The sequence below is a fragment of the Lynx rufus genome, unplaced genomic scaffold (genome assembly GCF_022079265.1).
Source record: "Lynx rufus isolate CCGP_SWC_20201006 ecotype Redwood Valley unplaced genomic scaffold, mLynRuf1.p SCAF_5, whole genome shotgun sequence".
Lineage (NCBI taxonomy): Eukaryota > Metazoa > Chordata > Mammalia > Carnivora > Felidae > Lynx > Lynx rufus.
The window spans coordinates 87,317,988-87,337,591 of NW_025814867.1; the positions used below are offsets into that span (position 1 = coordinate 87,317,988).

A 19,604-nucleotide genomic window follows, 5' to 3' on the forward strand; every position below is an offset into this window, starting at 1 on the left:
AAGTGACTCAAAAGTCATGTCACCTCAAATCCAAGAACATGCAATCATCTTTAACCAACTTTATAAAATCACCAAATTATTAGAAAAAAAGTATAACCATTAAAAAAAAACTAATTTAAAACATTTCAAATCTATTAAAAGAATGATATAATGTGGAACATGATTTAAAGATACAAATATCTTCTTTTGGTATGTTTCTCACTTATTTTTATATTTATCAACCACATTTACCTAACTTTGTCTCTGCTTGTGGCTTTTCTCTGCTGGGAGCAAGCAAAGCCGCATCTCTGTCAGTAATGGTGTGGAGATGCCCAGTCCTGCAACCATGATCTGGGTCAAAAAGTCAAAGCCCACAGGATGCAATTGCCTTCTGTTGCCAGTACCAGTGATGCTAGTGACTGTTCTTTGCTAAACCAAATCTATTAGGGACCTTATTTTGAGCTCAGAGCACCTCTCTGCCTCGTTTTCTTTCTCTGTGCATAAGAAGGGACTTCTTTGTCTACATCCTTTGGCTCCATGTGGCATTCTGTCAGGTGCTAGCCAATGGCATCAGGACATTTTCTCCTCCACTGGGCTCCTCTCCTGAGGAGTGAAAACCTGCAAGTTACTCTCATCTGCTCCCTACTATCAACAACTCTCAACCTACTACTTTATGAAGACTTTCTTATTTTCTTGGAAAACATAAGACAGGTTTTGATCAGAAGAGTCCTTGTTGACAATGTTTCACTGTTGTCTGGTGTCTGAAAGTTAAAGGTCCAAGAAGTGAGGGAGTGGGCAAGAAATCAGGGCAAGGGATGTGAAGGGGCAGCCAGTTTAGTCTGCAGTATAGCCTGGGGAAGCATCATCCTGGTCTTATTCTCTTCCCTCCTAGATGTCCCATCCTCCTGCAGGCCCAGGCAGGGGTTGCCCTTTGGGGTCTCTTCAGGGATCAGCTGCCTTCCCTTCTGTGGAGTTCCACCCAACAGTCAGTTAGCGGGGCTCATGCTACCTCCAGCTTGGGGTGTGACCAGGATCACCGTAAGAAACCAGCCTTGTTCAAAGAAATGCCTGATGACGTTTGAGGGGTGATCTGAGAGAGGTGGGGGAAGGCTAGCATCAGCACTCAGGGTATTAGATTCCAGGATGTGTCAGTCGGCACAGCAGTCAAGGCCCCCAGCTCTCATGGTCTTGTTTTTCCTGGGGCAGAGAATGGGACATTGCTATGGACACCAAAGTTGTTGGAACCATTCACTCTGGAGATTCTAGCAAGAAATGCCAAAGTCAACTTGTCATCTGTACTCCAGCCAAAGACAGTGGTCTGTGCCTGCAGGGAAGAGAGCCAGTGTTTATACAACCAGACCAGCTGGGTGGGCAATTCCTCCCTGGAGGTGAGTATTGGGAGGAGGATGGGAGGGAGGTTTCCTTATTGAGGGGAAAGGTGGTGGGAACTGAAGGGATGTCATACTTCAGTCCCTGTGTGGTAATGTGTGTGTGTTGGGAGCTGTGGTAGGTGAGTCGAGCCAACACCAATCTCAAGCCAGGGGAAAGAATGCTCCAGGGAGGCCCAGCAGGCTTGGCGAGGATGTACAGGACCACGACCTAGTCACAAAGGTGCTCAGTAGATGCTGGTAGAGTTAAGACAAGGACTCAAGGTCCACAGGTTCTCAGACCAGAGAGGTCAGTACAGAAACACCCAAAAGCCTTTAATGGTTCAGCCTCCTGGCTCCCTGGTGATCAGCAACCCATTACAGGTGGCCGGCTGCAAGTGTGATGGGAACAGCTTTGGCCCCTACTGCAAACGCTCCAGAGACCCCTGTGAGGAGCCATGCTTCCCGAATGTAAAGTGCATTCCTGGGGAGGGCTGCGAGGCCTGCCCCCAAAACCTGACTGGGGATGGGCGTCATTGTGCAGGTGAGCCGGCAGCAGGGCCCTGGCAGGAGGAGGGCCTGGGCACAGTTGACACCTTGAGGGCCTAGGGCAAACCACTTCTCCCCCTTTTCCAGCAAGTCTTTAGAATGCTCACTATAAGTGGGTACAGTAAGGAAGTGAAGACATATGGTGAGGTGTGAAGCTGCAGGAGAAGAGACTGTGCAGGCAGGGGGAAGGATGGCCAGGGCAGAGCAGACCTGAGGCCCTGATGGGGGAAACCCAGGGCAAAAGACTGAAGAAGGCCTGGGGAAGGGAGGAGATGTCCAGCAGCAGCCTGCAAGCCAAGGCTCCAGTGAAGTCATGATGAGGGAGATCACAGTGAGGCCTTCACTAAGTCCCTACAGCACCCAAATGAAATGTAGAGGCCACTGTGTCTTCTGAGGAATGGCCAGAGCAGGCAGAGCCACAGCTTTATAAGGCAGACAAAGGGATGGAAGTAAGGAAACCAGGCTGGCGTGCTCTTCTCTTGCCAGCCTTCTGGGTCCTTTCCTGATGCAGGGGGTCTGACAAACATGCCATTCCCTCAGCAGAAGTGGGAGAACACCTACCTGGCAAAGGAAAAAGGGTTGCCCAGCAGAGAAATATCTGGAAAAGGGAGAAGGATAGTTTGAGGCTCAGAGTGACTCATAAGCAAAATGCAGACTGAATGGGCTTTGGGGGAAAGAAAGCAAGCCTGTCCTAGGAGCAGCTTTCTGTGGGCCGGGGCTCCCCACAGCTGCCCAGCCTGATGCTGCTGTCCTCCCTCCTTCTTCTGCAGCTCTGGAGAACTCTCCCCTCTGTCAGAACGTGTCCTGCCCTGTGAATTACTGCTACAACCAGGGCCACTGCTACATCTCCCAGACGCCAGACTGCCATCCCACCTGCACCTGTCCCCCAGCCTTCACTGACACCCGCTGCTTTGTGGCTGGGAACAATTTCACTCCAACCATCCATCCAGGTACCAATAGCTGCCCTCTGCCTTCACATTTCTCTCACCTTGGGGGAAGATGGGGAACTCGGGGGACCAGAGCTTCATTCCTCAAACTCAACAGGGAAAAACTCCAATCTCTCTCAGGTGGTGGTAGGTTGGTGGCTATGGGAGCTGCGGGGGGAGCGGGGGCAAGGGGAAGCTTCCACAGCATGAACCCCAGGCCTGAGCAGTCTGCTGAGGAAAGACTGGAGGTGACTTCATGGCCCAGAGAGATGAGAGTCAGGAAGCCCTGACCATAGTGGAATGGGCACTAGGGTGAGGTTCAGCAGAATCAGTCCCTTCTGACTCCTCTGGTGACCTTCTGTCACTGTCGAATGGGGCAGTCTCCCTGAGCTGGCCCAAAAAACTTCTTGGGTAAGTCTGTGTAAACTGTGAGGTGATTGTGAACCTGCTTCTCCCATCTCCAGATCTTCCCGTAAGAATCATCCAGCTCTCACTCAGGGAAGGAGAAAATGCCACCATGACAGATGTCAATGCCTCGGTCAGTGCTGCAGGCCAGCTCTGGGTGGGGAGGTGGGTCTTGGCAGGTTTAGGGTAGGGTCTTGGCCATCACTTATATGTTCTACATCTCATCATCCATCTAGATTCAGTTGCCAGAAGAGGCTGGAGCCTCCTGCCCCAGGGAAAGCAGCGAATGAGGAAGGCAGGAATCCCCCAGACAGAGACCTCCAAGGGGACTGGAATAACCAGACCACAGTGAACATTGTCTAGGGTGGTCAAGTCACCCCAGCCCCTCCTTCTGAGTATCCCTAAAGACCTGCACTTGGTCTGGCATTTCACCCCCAGGAAGCCTTCCCTGACTTCCCAGAGGGAACTGGCAGCTCCCTCTTCTTCGTTCCTATGCCCTTGTCCATTCCTCAACCACAGACAGAGTACCTCAGTAGTTGAATTACTGAGGCTCTATAATCCTACATACCCAGGTTAAAATCCTGACTCTACCATTCCCTCAAGCAGGTGTAACAATTAGACAAATTATTTGATGTCTCATCTGTAACACAGAAATAACAATAGTACCTATGTCAATGGGTTGTGTCAAGTTTTAAATGATAATGTATGTAAAGCACTTACTGCAGTGCCTAAAACACAAGTGTTCAAGAAATTATAATAATTATTATTATGATTGCTACTACTACAGCATTCCACACTCTGAATGGTAAAATCTGTTCATGCTTATTCACTTCACCAGACTATGGGTCTCTGAGTATAGACTGTTCCTGAGTCAGCTTGAAGTCCCCAGCACCTGACCATCCCCTAGGTCTGGCTAAACATAATCAATGTTCAATATACATGTGGGGAGAGAATGATTGGGTGAGTCATGGAAGAGAGGCAAGGCATGAGTCATTCATTCCAGATTCTCCCCTTGTTGTTGGAGGCAGGGAGGTATGCCTTCACTTACCAACAAACTTTTAATATTTACTTGTTTATTTTTGAGAGAGAGCAAGCACGAGTGGGTGTGCAAGAGAGCAGAGGTGGGGCAGAGATGGAGAGAGAGAATCCCAAGCAGGCTCCGCACTGTCAGTGCAGGGCCCAAGGTGGGGCTTGAACTCATGAACCATAAGATCATGACCTGAGCTGAGATCAAGAGTCAGATGCTTAACTGATTGAGCCACGCAGGTGCCCTTCACAAACAAAATTTTATTAAGCAGGGACCCATGCCAGTTACCAGGCTAGGCTGGGGTTTAGGGATGTAGAAATGGATGAGAAACATTCTGTAGGTCCTGGCACTCATGTGCAAAGAAAGAGCCAGACATGGATAAACAAATGCATTCAAGTGGGAAGGGTGTCCTCTTTGGACAGGGCCTCATTCCCACTCCCCCACCCACTCCCTAGGTGGCCTACAGACTGGGGAAGCTGGATGTGCGGGCTTTTCTCCAGAACAGCAAAGTGGTACCAATGTAAGTGGGACTGTCCCCGCCTGCTCCCCAGTTCCTCCCTTCCCCTTCCACCCTTAGTGCCTCACTGTACCCCTCCCACACAGCAATTCTGGGGCAACACAGGCCTCAGGAAGAAACCTTCAACGCTGGAGTGTCATCTCAGAGTTCCAGTACCTCCCTCGGGGTCCTGTTATCGACTTCCTAAACACCAAGCTGCTGGATGCAGTGGTAGAGGCATTCTTACCCCAGGCCTCATGGAGGAGATGGAACAGAAGTGAGGGGCCCAGGACCAACGTGAACTTCCATTCCATCTCCAGGGAAGATGTGTACAGTGTGAAGGCTCGTGAGTCACTTTCCTGGGGATAGTCACAGGGATAGCTGAGGGAGGAGGTAAATGGAGGGGACCTATCACAGATCTTCAGCCCACACAAACCCATGGTGGAAAACTTTTCTATGGAGAGCCACAGATAAGCAAGAAGCAAGTAACTTAGTTTTTTGTTTGTGATTTAAAAAAGATGTTTTTTAATGTTTATTTTTTATTGAGGGACAGAGAGACAGAGCACAAGTAGGGGAGGGCCAGAGAGCGAGGGAGACACAGAATCCAAAGCAGGCTCCAGGCTCTGAGGTGTCAGCACAGAGCCCAATGTGGGGCTTGGACCCAAGAACTGTGAGATCATGACCTGAGCTGAAGTCGGACACCTAACTGAGCCACCCAGGTGCCCTTTTGAGGGAAATTATAAACATTTTACCTACCAGCTTTCTAGATACAAGAGCAGAGCACAAAATACTGCTTGATGAACCCGCAGGGATACAGTTTCATGGAGCATTTACTCTAATTGCCAATTTCCGACCATGACCACTAACGGTTTTCTTTTTTTTAATAAAATTGTTAATGATTTTGTTAAAATAACATTGCACTTTATAAACATAAGCAGGGACATCCCTTTTACCTTTGCCCTCCAGCTAAAGGATATTAAGCTGAAGCCTGGAGACCTGGCTCGGGGGCAGAAATATCCCCTCCTTGAGAGGTGTGACCCTAGGCAAAAGCCATCCCCAATCCAAGCCTTAACACCCCAACCTGGAAAATGAGACAGGATTTCTGAGGTCCCTTTCAGCTGTGATAGCCCCTTGTTATCCTGGAACAAGAATGAGATGAGTTGGTAAGCTTACCAAGGAAGGAAAGGATTGGCCTACGCTACTTTGGGAGTGTAGCAGAGAACAGGGCAGTAACCACACCGAACCCAACAGAAGCCAGTGTGTTACTGGAGGGTGGGACCAAGCAAGAGCTTCTTCTGGGGTCCAGTCTGGGTCTCCTCCCTCTTGGGAGCGACAGTGTGAAATCCTCTGAACTACTTTGTGTATGTGCGGTAGGGGGTTAGGGGTAGGTGGTAAGAGAACAATTGTCCTAGACCTGACTATAACTTTTATTAAAGAAACCAAACCCCTCCCCCAAATTTTATTATACAAGTACAATATGTTTATCGTAGAAACTTTAGGAAACACAAATTAACAAAAAGAGAAAAAAAATCACCTGTAACTCCAATCCCCAAAGACAAGTCCATTTCGCACACATCCTTCTGAATTTTCTTTTACACACAGGGATCTTCACAAATATAAATATTGTTTATAATAAAGGATAAAGTCGTGCCTAATGTTTTGATAACCTCATTACTTAAACAACTGTGAACATATTACTTTGTGTATTATGTATGTATTCCCATTTGATATTTTATCACACATTTTAGCATAGTGTGCTATATTTTACTTAAACAGAATGTTATACCAATAGTGACCATTTACTGAGTGCTTACTATGTTAGGCAACGTACTGAATATTCTGTATATATTATCTCCTTTAACTTTCACAACATGGTAGGTACTATTATTATCGTTTCCTTATAAAAGATAAGGAAATCGAGGCTGAAAGAGTTAAGAAATCTCCCCCAAATCACACAACTAGTTAGTAGTAGAGTTTGAATTTTAACATAGGTCTGGTTTCCTTCAAAGCATCTGCCCTTAACCAATGCACTTTCCCTGTCATGGTGGTTACCGGTTGCACAATATTCATTAACAAAATCCCTCTTATTAAACACTGTTGCTGTTATAAACCATGCTGCTCTAGACTTCCGTGAACATAGGTGTTTGTGCACTTTTCCAAATATTTCTCAGGAAAAATGCCCGAAAACGGCATTCTTGATCGAAACCGTATAGACTTGGTGTTACTGATTGCTTTCATGTTCATCTGCGTCCTACCTGACAGTGAACGTGAGCATGCTGAAGACTTACTTCAAATGCAATGGCTACAAGGGTTACCACCTGGTCTACAGCCCCCACAATGGCCTGACCTGTGTGTCCCCGTGCAGTGAGGGCTACTGTGAGCACGGAGGCCAGTGCCAGCACCTGCCCCAAGGGCCCCGTTGCAGGTGAGTCGGAGAGAGGGCAGGAAGGGCAGTGCTGGGGAATCCGAGCTGGGCAAAGATGCTGCAAGGGGCCCAGAAACCCCATGGTATTTTGTGGTGTCTGAAAGTTAGGATGTATCTTCTGTAACTGAGCAAACGGGGATCAGAGAAAAAGCGACCAGGGAAAAGATGTGTGAGTGCCTACCCTGTGTGGAGAATAAAGATGTTATATCACCTCTAAAACTCAAACTAGCCACTGGGTAGGTATTATGAACATGTTTTTTTTAGTTTATTTCTTTATTTTGAGAGAGAGAGAGAGAGAGAGAAAGTGAGCATGAGCAGAGGAGGGGTAGAGAGAGAGAGAAACAGAATCCCAAGCAGGCCCCATGCTGTCAGCGTGGAAATCATGACCAGAGCCGAGATCAAAAGTCAGTTGGATGTTCAACTGACTGGGCCACCGAGGCGCCCTGGTATTATGAGCACTTTTTTTTAATAATTAAAAAAATTTTTTTTAATGTTTATTTTTGAGAGACAGAGAGAGTCAGTGGGGAAGGGGCAGAGAGCAAGGGAGACACAGAATCCAAAGCAGGTTCCAGGCTCTGAGCTGTCAGCACAGAGCCTGACACAGGGTTTGAACCCATGAACCATGAGATCATGACCTGAGCCAACGTCAGATGCTTAACCAACTGAGCCACCCAGGTGCCCTGGTATTATGAGCATTTTAAGGAAGAGATAGGTAAAGAACCTGCCCAGGGTACCCAGTAAGTTAAGCAGCAGGATGTGGGTTCCAAAGGCAACCTCTTCCACCTGATTTTGCTTCTGGGGTAGACATTCTGCTGTCTCTTTGTGGAGAGGCACCCACTGCCTTGTGTCTAGGTCCATCTCTGCCCCTCCTTAAGAGTACCAGTCAGGAGGGGCGCCTGGGTGGCGCAGTCGGTTAAGCGTCCGACTTCAGCCAGGTCACGATCTCGCGGTCCGTGAGTTCGAGCCCCGCGTCAAGCTCTGGGCTGACAGCTCAGAGCCTGGAGCCTGTTTCGGATTCTGTGTCTCCCTCTCTCTCTGCCCCTCCCCCGTTCATGCTCTGTCTCTCTCTGTCCCAAAAATAAATAAATGTTGAAAAAAAAAATTAAAAAAAAAAAAAAAAGAGTACCAGTCAGGGGAGGCCCTCTGCAACTGGTGTCCTAAGTCCCCTCAGTTCATCAGCAGTCTAAGGGTCTCCCATGAGGGGAGTGCACTAAGCCTACAGGCCTGCTAGGGAAGAGAAGGGCAGTGCCACCCAGGGCCCTCATGTCACACCAGTGCATCTACCCTCATGCCCATTGCAATCCCAGATACACCCAGCCCTCTCCCCTCCAAGGAGGGCTGGGAGAAGCCAGGGCTGTGCCTGCACATGCTCACCTGCAGCCAGGTGGAGCTGACTCCAGGTGAATTCACCCCCTCCAGCCTCCGCTAGCCAGTGGGCATGGCTTCAGCTCCACCTCCTTCCCCAGAGGGGATCCCAGCCTGTTGTGGAAAACCTCCTGGGGCCTCCCCGCTGCTGACCATGTTTTCTCTCTCTGTCCCCAGCTGTGTGCCCTTCTCCATCTACACGCCCTGGGGAGAACGCTGTGAGCACCTGAGCATGAAGCTTGGCGCCTTCTTCGGGATCCTCTTTGGAGCGCTGGGAGCCCTCTTGTTGCTGGGGGCGGTGGTGTTTGTGGTCCTGCACTTCTGGTGCTACCCCAGGAACCAGTACTCCTACCCTCTGGACACAGAAAGCTGAGGCCTCACCCCAAAGGGGTAGCTGTGGCCTAAGATACTTCAGGACCCACCCCAGCCTCACCCACGTATTGACCAGTACCTTGGCTTTGAGGAGACTGGGAAAAGGAAGGTGCCTGAAGGTGATTCAGGATTCTTCAAGGGAATGAGTAATAATAAAAACAATAGCACACCTTTTCAGTAGACACAGAGGCAGACAGAAGGGGCCATAAAGACCACCTACTTAAAGGATGGATTCTTACACATACATACCTGCAAGAAGGACACTGACCTACATACACACACATCAGAGTTAATAACGTCTCAGTTAAAATCCAAAATGCATTTGTATACAAAACTCCAATTTACTTCTAATTAAAGTCTATTTAAGTAAAATCCTTCTGACTTTTTTGTTTCCCAAGCCATGGATTCCACTTGTGGTTTTTCTCAGGGGCCTGAAGGGTGAGGCACAGGGAGTGGAGGAGAAGAGGTGGGTTGGACCCAGTCCTGCTTCAGCCCTCAGCTACTCTCTGTTGGGAAGCTTTTTGCTCCACCCAGGTGAATCCTTGCTTCAGCCCCCACATCACTTTCTTCCCCTGAGGAGAAGAACACAAGCCAAAGCCTGGTTTTCGGAGGAGGATGGTTGAGATACCCCATATGGAGTAGCCCGGACTCACCTAGGAACCCTCCCTGCCTTGCTAGTCTCTGTCCATCAGTTCTGAGAGGGTAAATACACTCAGTGCCTTTACCTGTCTGGTTCCTGTCCCCCACTGCTTGTGTTCCCTGCAGGAGGGATTAAACTGTTGCAGCTCCCTTTCTAAGGACCAACTTGAGAAGCAGGCCACCAACCCCCCCTTCCTTAGACCTGAAGCACCCAATCCCTCATATACGATCTCTGTCCTTTCCTGAGCCCCAATGAGCCTTCTGAGCATCTCCACCCCACAGTCCCATGGCCCCACTCTGCTTGCTCCCAGCAACCTGACCAGTTTTGACCTCACACTTCTCTCCTAGCAGGCAGAATTTCACACCTATCTGGTGTAACACATCCAACAATAAATGGGTCCACAATTCCCGTGTCTCAAATACCTCAATTCCATCTCTATTGCAGAAACTGGACCTCTTGGTCCTAAATCCCAAATCTCTGAGGGGAGAATCTGATTAGTCCAGTTTATGTCAATTGTCCATCAGTGGTCCAAACTAGTGTGGTCAAAGGGTAGGAAAAGAGGTCACATGACACAAACCTGGTGCTCAGGCTCACCTTTGTTGGTAAAGAAGTGGTGTTGCAGGAAGTTCAGGAGAAACATGATCTTTGATCTGAACAGACTCCGCACTGTCTGCTTTTCACAGAGAATGACTACTCCCTGTAGGCAAGGCCTCTCCCATGTGTACAAAGTTGTGGCTTTATCCTCAAACACCCCAAAGTGTAATCAAAGCTCCTTATGAAACCACTTTTATTTGGGGTGCCTGGCTGGCTCAGTCAGTAGAGCACAAGACTCTTGGTCTTAGGGCTGTGAGTTCAAGCCCCACATTGGGCATAGAGCCTACTTAAAAAAAAAAAAAAACTTATTTAATCCTAGCATTAATTTATCAAGAATTAAGCATATAGCCAAATAGATTCACTGGTGAATTCTACCAAACATTTCAGGAAGAAATTCTACCAGTTCTCTATAATCTCTTTCAAAAGATTGAAGTGGAGGGAATACTTCCTAAGTCATTCTATGAAGCCAGCACTACCTTAATACCAAACCCAGAAAAAAATCATACAAAAAAAACTATACAGCAATTATCTCTCATGAACATAGATGCAAAAAACTTCAACAAAACATTAACAAATAAAATCCAACAATGAATAAAAAGAATTATATGCCATGACCAAGTGGGATTTATTCCAGGTGTGCAAGGCTGATTCAATATTCAAAAATCAATTAAGGGGTACTTGGGTGGCTCAGTGGTTAAGCATCCAACTCGATTTTGGCTCAGATCATGAAATCATGGTTCGTGAGATTGAGCCCCATGTCAGGCTCTGTGCTGATGGCATAGACACTGCTTGAGATTCTCTCTCTCTCCCTCTCTCTCTGCCCCTCCTCTGCTTGAGCCCTCTCTTACTGTCTCTCAAAATAAATAAATAAACATTTTTAAAAAATCAATCGGTGTAATCTATCACATCAACAGAAGAAAAAAAATCGTGTGATTATACCAATAGTTGCAGAAAAAAACATTTGACAAACTCAAACACCAAAATTCTTGGCAAGCTAGAAATAGAGGGGAACTTCCTCAGCTTGATTTTAAAAACCCTATAGCCAAAATCACACACCAGAGGAGAGGGGCGCTGAAGGGTGGGCAAAATGGGTGAAGAGGATCAAGAGGTAGAAACTTCTAGTTATAAAATAAATAACTCATGGGAATGTAATGTACAGCACAGGAAATATAGACAATAATATTGTATTAAGTCTGTTATTAGACTTATTATGGTGATCATTTCATAGTATGTAAAAATGTCAAATCCCAAATTTGTATGCTTGAAAATAATATCATATTGTATGCCAATTATACTTCCGTTTTAAAAAAAAGGATGAACCCTAATGTTAACTGTGGACTCCGGACGATAATGACATTTCAGTGTAGGTTCATTGATTGTAACAATGCTCTCTGGTGAGGGATGTTAATAGTAGGGGAGGTTGTAAGTGTGTTGGGGGAAAAGGGATATATGGAAACTTTGTACTTTTAGTTCAGTTTGCTATGAACATAAAACTACGTCAAAAAATTGAGTTTATTAATTTAAGCAATTGTACAAATTTAAACAAAAAGAATTAAGCACATATGTCACTACAGGGAGACAGGGTGGGCTGGGGGTGGTGCCCAGCAATTAGAAAGAAAGGGATGTAAAACAAGGAGGGAGGGAGAGGGGTAACACAAACATGGTGGACTGATGAGATGGCCCTTGCCCTGACCATTCCAACCCAAAAACTAAGTTATGCGATGAAGACTTTATAATGTGACCCAAGATCAGAGAGGGTATGCTTGCTTTGAGCATAAGGTCCAAAAATTACATCTCATCCTAAACCCAGTCAGGACTCTTGGCAAGGGATTGACCCACACTGTGCAAGACGTGATTGTTACAGATACTGTGTGTCATCAAGCAGGGGAAGAGGAAACCTGAAAGAACAAAAGCAAGGTGGCAAATGGGGGGCAAGCCCACTCAAACCCAAAGTCCTTCTTCCCCTCATCCCATCTTCAGACATTAAACTTCTTCTGCTCTCACTGGGCAACAGCGGACGGGTGGGGGCTGGAGGACAGAATAAGTGTTGCAGACAATCCTGCCAAAGGTTGTGGAGATATCCAAGGCCTAAGAGAAGCTCCAGGGCTTGCTAAGAAGGAAACCCGCAGACTGGGAAAAAAGAGGAGGTGGGGACACTGGTTGAAGAGGAGGCATTCAAAGTAAGGTTGTCAGATTCAGAGAATGAAAATACAGGAAGCCCAGTTAAATTTGAGTTTCAGAAAAACCACAAATAAGTTTTTTAGTATAAGATGTCCCATGAAATGTTTGGGACACACATGTTTTAAAAAGCATTCATTGCTTATCTGAAATTCTCATGTAACTGGGTGTCCTATATTTTACCTGCAACCTGGCCAAAATGGCTGAGGCACTGGGGATGTAGAGAAAGGTTGTCATGCAAAAAGAAGGAGGTGTCTGTGTGGGAAGGAAAGGTCTCTTGGGGCATCTGACTGGCTCTGTCGGAAGAACTTGTGACTCTTGATCTCGGGGTTGTGAGTTTGAGCCCCATGCTGGGTATAGATACTATTTAAAAATAAAATCTTAAAAATAACAATTCAAAATTAAAAAGAAAAAAGGCTTCTTGGTAAGTGGTGCCATTCAGATCAAGGACACAACAGCAAATTTTCATCAGCCCACTCTCCAGATCTGTGTGATTTAGATTCTGTCACTCATGCACCTGGAATAAAGAACTGAAGGGCCCTTCTTCAGGGTTCCAGGCATATGTTAGTTTGGCAGAGGGGAGGAAGCCTCCACCCCCATTCCCAGTGGGCGGCAGGCACTGGAACACCCTCAGTGGGCACTGGGCAACTTTAAAGGGCTTATAGCCAGACACACAGATACCCTTGCCCATCCTTCCCTGCTTTCAAAGGAGCCTTCCAGAAACTCCTCATGGGCTTAAGGCAGGCAGCATCTAAAGACCAGCACAGGGGCACCTAGGTGGCTTAGTTGGTTAAGTGACCAACTTTGACTCACAGGTCATGATCTCACAGTTCGTGGGTTCGAGCCCTGTATCAGGTTCTGTGCTGACAGCTTGGAGCCTGGAGCCTGCTTCAGATTCTGTGTCTCCCTCTCTCTTTGCCCCTTCCCTGCTCTCTCTCTCTCAAAAACAAATAAAACATTACAGCAAAAAAAAAAAAAAAAAAAAAAAGACCAGGAAGGCAAATAATAGATAACAGGCATAATATACCAGTGTAAATATTTACCAAAAAATGATGCCCACTGATTTGAATTTGGGGCACACCCATGGGATCACTTACCATTCACTGCTTTCCACTAACTGGTGGCCAGTCCCCCTTAACAGAGGTTGAAGGAAGGACTGGCTGTGGCAGGAGCTTCAGCTGAAGTCTCTCGTCAGAAGAGTCCCACCTCATGTTCTCACCATGGCCTTGTGATTTTGCTTTCTGAATTGTGCTGAGCCACAGATGACTTCAAACAGGCTATCTTGTTTAGGTACACACCTATCTTTGTCTTCATGAAATATGTGGCCTTTTCACCTCATATACACACACCTTTGAGTCTTAAATAACTGGAGAATTTTCTCCAGGCTTTCTGGTTCTTGCTGGTTGGTAACATTACTTCTGCTAGTTCTGGTCAATACCAGTAATTCTCTCTCTCTCTCATGTGCACGTGCACGCACACACACACACACACACACAAGCACAATTACACACTTTAATTCCCAAATGCTTCTAATTGGTATAGCCTATATTTTACAAAATTTTTGGTTTCCAATAACAGTAATCAGCACTGCATGTACATGTATGTCCTTATATGTGGATAGTTAAGATTAAATTATCCACTTTATCAGGTATCCCCAATTCAAATAACTCCACGGGTGCTTCGGTGGCTCAGTTGGTTAAGTATCCACCTTCAGCTCAGGTCATGATCTCACAGTTTGTGAGTTCAAGCCCCATGTCGGGCTCTGTGCTGACAGCTCAGAGCCTGGAACCTACTTCAGACTCTGTGTGCCTCTCTCTGCCCCTTGTGCTCAGTCTCTCTCTCTCTCTGTCTCTCTCTGTCTCTCTCTCTCTCAAGTATAAATAAACATTAAAAAAAAATAAGTGCAAAGCAAGAAAAGAAAAACTAAGAATTTGGTGTAGAGAGGAGCCAAGATGACGGAACAGCATGGAAGTTTTTTGTGTGTCTCGCGTCCATGAAACACAGCCGGACCAACACTAAACCATCCTACACACCTAGAAAACTGATTGGAGGATTAACATAATCTGCACAACCTGAACCACAGAATTCAGCAGGTATGTGGCGCGGAGAGGTGAACTTGGGGAGAGAGAAGCCGGCGGCGGGCAGGGAGCAGCCTTTGCAGGCGGAGAGAGGATGGAGACTGGGGTGGGGGAGAATATGGGAAAAGCACCCCTCCCCAAAAGCAGCTGGAGAGAAAGTGGAAAATTGGAAACAGCCACAGGGACTAAACTAAAAAGGGAGAAAGGAGAAAGGAGAGAGTTTAAATTCCATTAAGACTGTAAACAAGGGTAGCGCAAAGGCTGCAACTCTGCAGCTCGATACCTGGCAGTGCTCTGGTGGGAAGGGCGAATCCCCAGGAACAGAGTGGGGTCCAGGAGGTTCTCGGCCACATGGGGAAAAGCAGTTCCACTGCTGGAAGGACATTTGGTAGAGACTGTTGAAGCCACATGGTCCCAGCAGACCCCAGAAAACGGCCACATTTGCTGGTGCTGGAACAAGGTCGTTAGATGTGAAGCCTCGTGCTAGATGTGTGTTGTGATTTTCCATAATCCCTGAAAGGCTGCTGCTACGCTAGCTCGTGAACTTTTTCTGGGGCGGCTTGCACCTGGCCGCAGTCTCTGGGCTTCGGCAGCAGCACGGTTTGGCGAACTTTCCTGGGTGCGGTGGCGTTTGGCCGTTGCCCAGGGAGACCCTCCCGCAGAGGGGCGGAACGGGTCGAAGCCGCAGTCCTTCAGAATTAAGGGGCTCATTTGTCTCATTTGAGACAAAACTCGGGAGAGAGGTACTGCCTGGGGCTTGGTCACAGACAGTGAAGAAGCGGGTAGTGGACAAAAGCTGAAGACAGAGGACGGGTACGCGATTACTGATCAGAGAGAACAGAGTTTCCATACTAGAGACTGATAGCTGGGTGACGCCATTTTCGCCACTCCCGCGCATGCGCGTACGCACCTATGAGCACTGCAACAATCCACCCCAGTAGGCTAGCATCGCCATCTCGTGGAGAGCGGGGCTGTTACACTGAGCCCCGCCCAACTGGGCCAACCTGGCTCTTCAAGAACACTACACCGTGTAGTCTCACTGCCTACTTAGTTTATGGACTATAAAGCGCTACATAGTCTGACTTCTAAGGGAAAATGAAATAATTTCAGTCCTATTTCAATCTGTTAGCAGATCCATCTATTCAATTTTCTTTCTTTTTTTTTCTCTTTTGCACTATTCTTTTTCTTGAATACAGAAAGAGAAAAAATTCACTTTTATTTTCAATTTTTATTAAAAATATTTTTATTTAAATTTTCTACTATATTTTTTACTTTTGTGTAAATTTTTTCAAATTCTATCTTACTTCTATCATTCTATTTTAGTCTACTTCAGTGTATTCACCTTTTCAAATTCTCAAATGATTTCCTTTTTTTTTCTCCCCCCCTCTTTTTTTTCCCCTAATCTGTCAAACCACTTTCAACACCCAGACCAAAACACGCATAGGATCTAGCATCATTTATTAGATTTGTGTGTGTGTGTGTGTGTATGTGTTTAATTTTCATATTTTTTTAATTTTAATTTTTTTAATTTTAATTTTTCCTCATTAATTCCTTTTCTTCCTTCAAAATTACAAAACGAAGGAATTCACCCCAAAAGAAAGAGCACAAAGAAACAACAGGCAGGGATTCAACCAACACAGATATAAGCAAGATGTCTGAACCAGAATTTAGAATCACGATAATAATAATACTAGCTGGAGTCGAAAATAGATTAGAATCCCTCTCTGCAGAGATAAAAGAAGTAAAAAATAGAATGAAATTTAAAATGCTATAACTGAGCTGCAATCACGGATGGATGCAGTGGCAGCAAGGATGGACAAGGCAGAACAGAGAATCAGCGATATAGAGGACAAACTTATAGAGAATAATGAAGCAGGAAAAAAAAGAGGGAGATTAAGGCAAAAGAGCACGATTTAAGAATTAGAGAAATCAGTGATCCATTAAAAAGGAACAACATCAGAATCATAGGGGTCCCAGAAGAGAAAGAGAGAGAAATAGGGGTAGAAGAGTTATGTGAGCAAATCATAGCCAAAAACTTTCCTAACCTGGGTAAAGACACAGACATCAAAATCCAGGAAGGACAGAGAACCCCCATTAGATTCAACAAAAACCGACCATCAACAAGCATGTCATAGTCAAATTCACAAAATACTCAGGCAAGGAGAGAATCATGAAAGAAGCAAGGGAAAAAAAAGTCTTTAACTTACAAGGGAAGACAGATCAGGTTTGCAGCAGACCTATCCACAGAAACTTGGCAGCCCAGAAAGGAGTGTCAGGATATATTCAATGTGCTGAATCAGAAAAATATGCAGCCAAGAATTCTTTATCCAGCAAGGATGTCATTCAAAATAGAAGGAGAGATTAAAAGTTTCCCAGACAAAAACTAAAGGAGTTTTTGACCACTAAACCAGCCCTTCAAGAAATTTTAAGGGGGACTCTCTGAGGGGAAAAAAGATAGAAAAAAAAAATATATATATATGAAAAGCAACAAAGATTAGAAAGGACCAGAGAACACCACCAGAAACTACAATTCTACAAGCATCATAATGGCAATAAATTCATTCTTTCAGTACTCACTTTAAACGTCAATGGACTCAATGCTCCAATCAAAGGACATAGGGTAACAGAATGGATAAGAAAACAAGATTCATCTATATGCTGTTTACAAGAGACCCACTTTAGACCTAAAGACACCTTCAGATTGAAAATAAGGGGATGGAGAACCATCTATCATGCTAATGGTCAACAAAAGAAAGCCGGTGTAGCCATATTTATATCAGACAATCTAGACTTTAAAATAAAGACTGTATCAAGAGATGCAGAAGGGCATTATATCATAATCAAGGGGTCTATCCACCAAGAAGACCTAACAATTATAAACATTTATGCGCCAAATGTGAGAGCACCCAAATATATAAATCAATTAATCACAAACATAAAGAAACTCATTGATAGTAATACCATAATAGTAGGAGACTTCAACACCCCACTCACAGCAATGGACAGATCATCTAATCAAAAAATCAACAAGGAAACAATGGCTTGGAATGACACACTGGACCAGATGGACTTAACAGATATATTCAGAACATTTCATTCTAAAGCAGTAGAATATACATTCTTCTCCCATGCACATGGAATGTTCTCCAGAATAGACCACATACTGGGAGCCCTAAGTAAGTACAAAGAGATCAAGATCATACCGTGCATATTTTCAGAGCACAACGCTATGAAACTCGAAATCAACCACAAGAAAAAATTTGGAAAGGTAACAAATACTTGGAGACTGAAGAACATCCTACTAAAGAATGAATGGGCTAACCAAGCAGTTAAAGAGGAAACTAAAAAGTATATGGAAGTCAATGAAAATGATAACACCACAACCCATAACCTCTGGGACACAGCAAAGGCAGTCATAAGAGGAAAGTATATAGCAATCCAGGCCTTCCTAAAGAAGGAAGAAAGATCTCAGATACACAACCTAACCTTACGCCTTAAGGAGCTGGAAAAAGAACAGCAAATAAAACCCAAAACCAGCAGAAGACAGGAAATAATAAAGATTAGAGCAGAAATTAATGCTATCGAAACCAAAAAAACAAAACAAAACAAAACAAAACAAAACAGTAGAACAGATCAATGAAACCAGAAGCTGGTTCTTTGAAATCATTAACAAAATTGATAAACCACTAGCCAATTTGATCAAGAAGAAAAAGGAAATGACCCAAATAAATAAAATCAAGAATGAAAGAGGAGAGATCAAAACCAACACAACAGAAATAAAAACAATAATAAGAGAATATTATGAGCAATTATATGCCAATAAAATGGGTAATCTGGAAGAAATGGACAAATTCCTAGAAACATATACACTACCAAAACTGAAACAGGAAGAAATAGAAAATTTGAACAGACCCATAACCAGTAAGGAAATCGAATTAGTAATCAAAAATCTGCCAAATAACAAGAGTCCAGGGCTAGATGGCTTTCCAGGGGAATTATACCAAACATTTAAGGAAGAATTAACACCTATTCTCTTGAAACTGTTCCAAAAAATAGAAATGGAAAGAAAACTTCCAAACTCTTTCTATGAAGCCAGCATTACCTTGATTCCAAAACCAGACAGAGACCCCACTAAAAAGGAGAACTATAGACCAATTTCCCTGATGAACATGGATTCAAAAATCCTCAAAAAAAGATATTAGCCAACTGGATCCAACAATACATTAAAAAAATTATTCACCACGACCAAGTGGGATTTATACCTGGGATGCAGGGCTGGTTCAGTATCCTCAGAACAATTAACGTGATTCGTCACATCAATAAAAGAAAGGACAAGAACTATATGATCCTCTCAATAGATGCAGAGAAAGCATTTGACAAAATACAGCATCCTTTCTTGATAAAAACCCTCAAGAAAGTAAGAATAGAGGATCATACCTCAGATCACAAAAGCCATATATGAACGACCCAATGCTAATATCATCCTCAATGGGGAAAAACTGAGAGCTTTCCCCCTAAGGTCAGGAACAAGACAGGGATGTTCACTCTCTCCACTGTTATTCAACATAGTATTAGAAGTCTTAGCCTCTGCAATCAGAAAACACAAAGAAATAAAAGGCATCCAAATTGGCCAGGAGGAGGTCAAACTTTCACTCTTCACAGATGACATGATACTCTATATGGAAAACCCAAAAGATTCCACCAAAAAACTGCTAGAGCTGTTTCATGAGTTCAGCAAAGTTGCAGGATATAAAATCAATGCACAGAAATCGGTTGCATTCCTATACACCAACAATGAAGCGACAGAAAGAGAAATCAAAGAATTGATCCCATTTACAGTTGCACAAAAAACCATAAAATACCTAGGAATAAATCTAACCAAAGAGGTGAAAAATCTGTACACTGAAAACTATAGAAAGCTTATGAAAGAAATTGAAGAAGACACAAAAAAATGGGAAAAGATTCCATGCTCCTGGATAGGAAGAAAAAATATTGTTAAAATGTCAATACTACCCAAAGCAATCTACATATTCAATGCAATACCTATCAAAGTAACACCAGCATTCTTCACAGAGCTAAAACAAATAATCCTAAAATTTGTATGGAACCATAAAAGACCCCGAATAGCCAAAGCAATCTTGAAAAAGAAAACCAAAGCAGGAGGCATTACAATCCCAGACTTCAAGCTATACTACAAAGCTGT

At 44.7% G+C, this 19,604-nt stretch overlaps 1 protein-coding gene across 1 annotated transcript in view; it reads left to right on the top strand.

Moving 5' to 3' along the window:
* MUC4 (mucin 4, cell surface associated) overlaps positions 1-8,912 on the top strand; it is a 55,625-nt gene extending 46,713 nt beyond the window's left edge. Inside the window, exons 17-24 of the mRNA XM_047100432.1 lie at positions 1,186-1,367; positions 1,731-1,890; positions 2,666-2,845; positions 3,286-3,359; positions 4,709-4,773; positions 4,857-5,095; positions 7,012-7,174; positions 8,717-8,912. Of these exons, the coding sequence (XP_046956388.1) occupies positions 1,186-1,367; positions 1,731-1,890; positions 2,666-2,845; positions 3,286-3,359; positions 4,709-4,773; positions 4,857-5,095; positions 7,012-7,174; positions 8,717-8,912 (1,259 nt within the window). The remainder of the gene's footprint in view (positions 1-1,185; positions 1,368-1,730; positions 1,891-2,665; positions 2,846-3,285; positions 3,360-4,708; positions 4,774-4,856; positions 5,096-7,011; positions 7,175-8,716) is intronic.
* Positions 8,913-19,604: the final 10,692 nt, after the last annotated feature.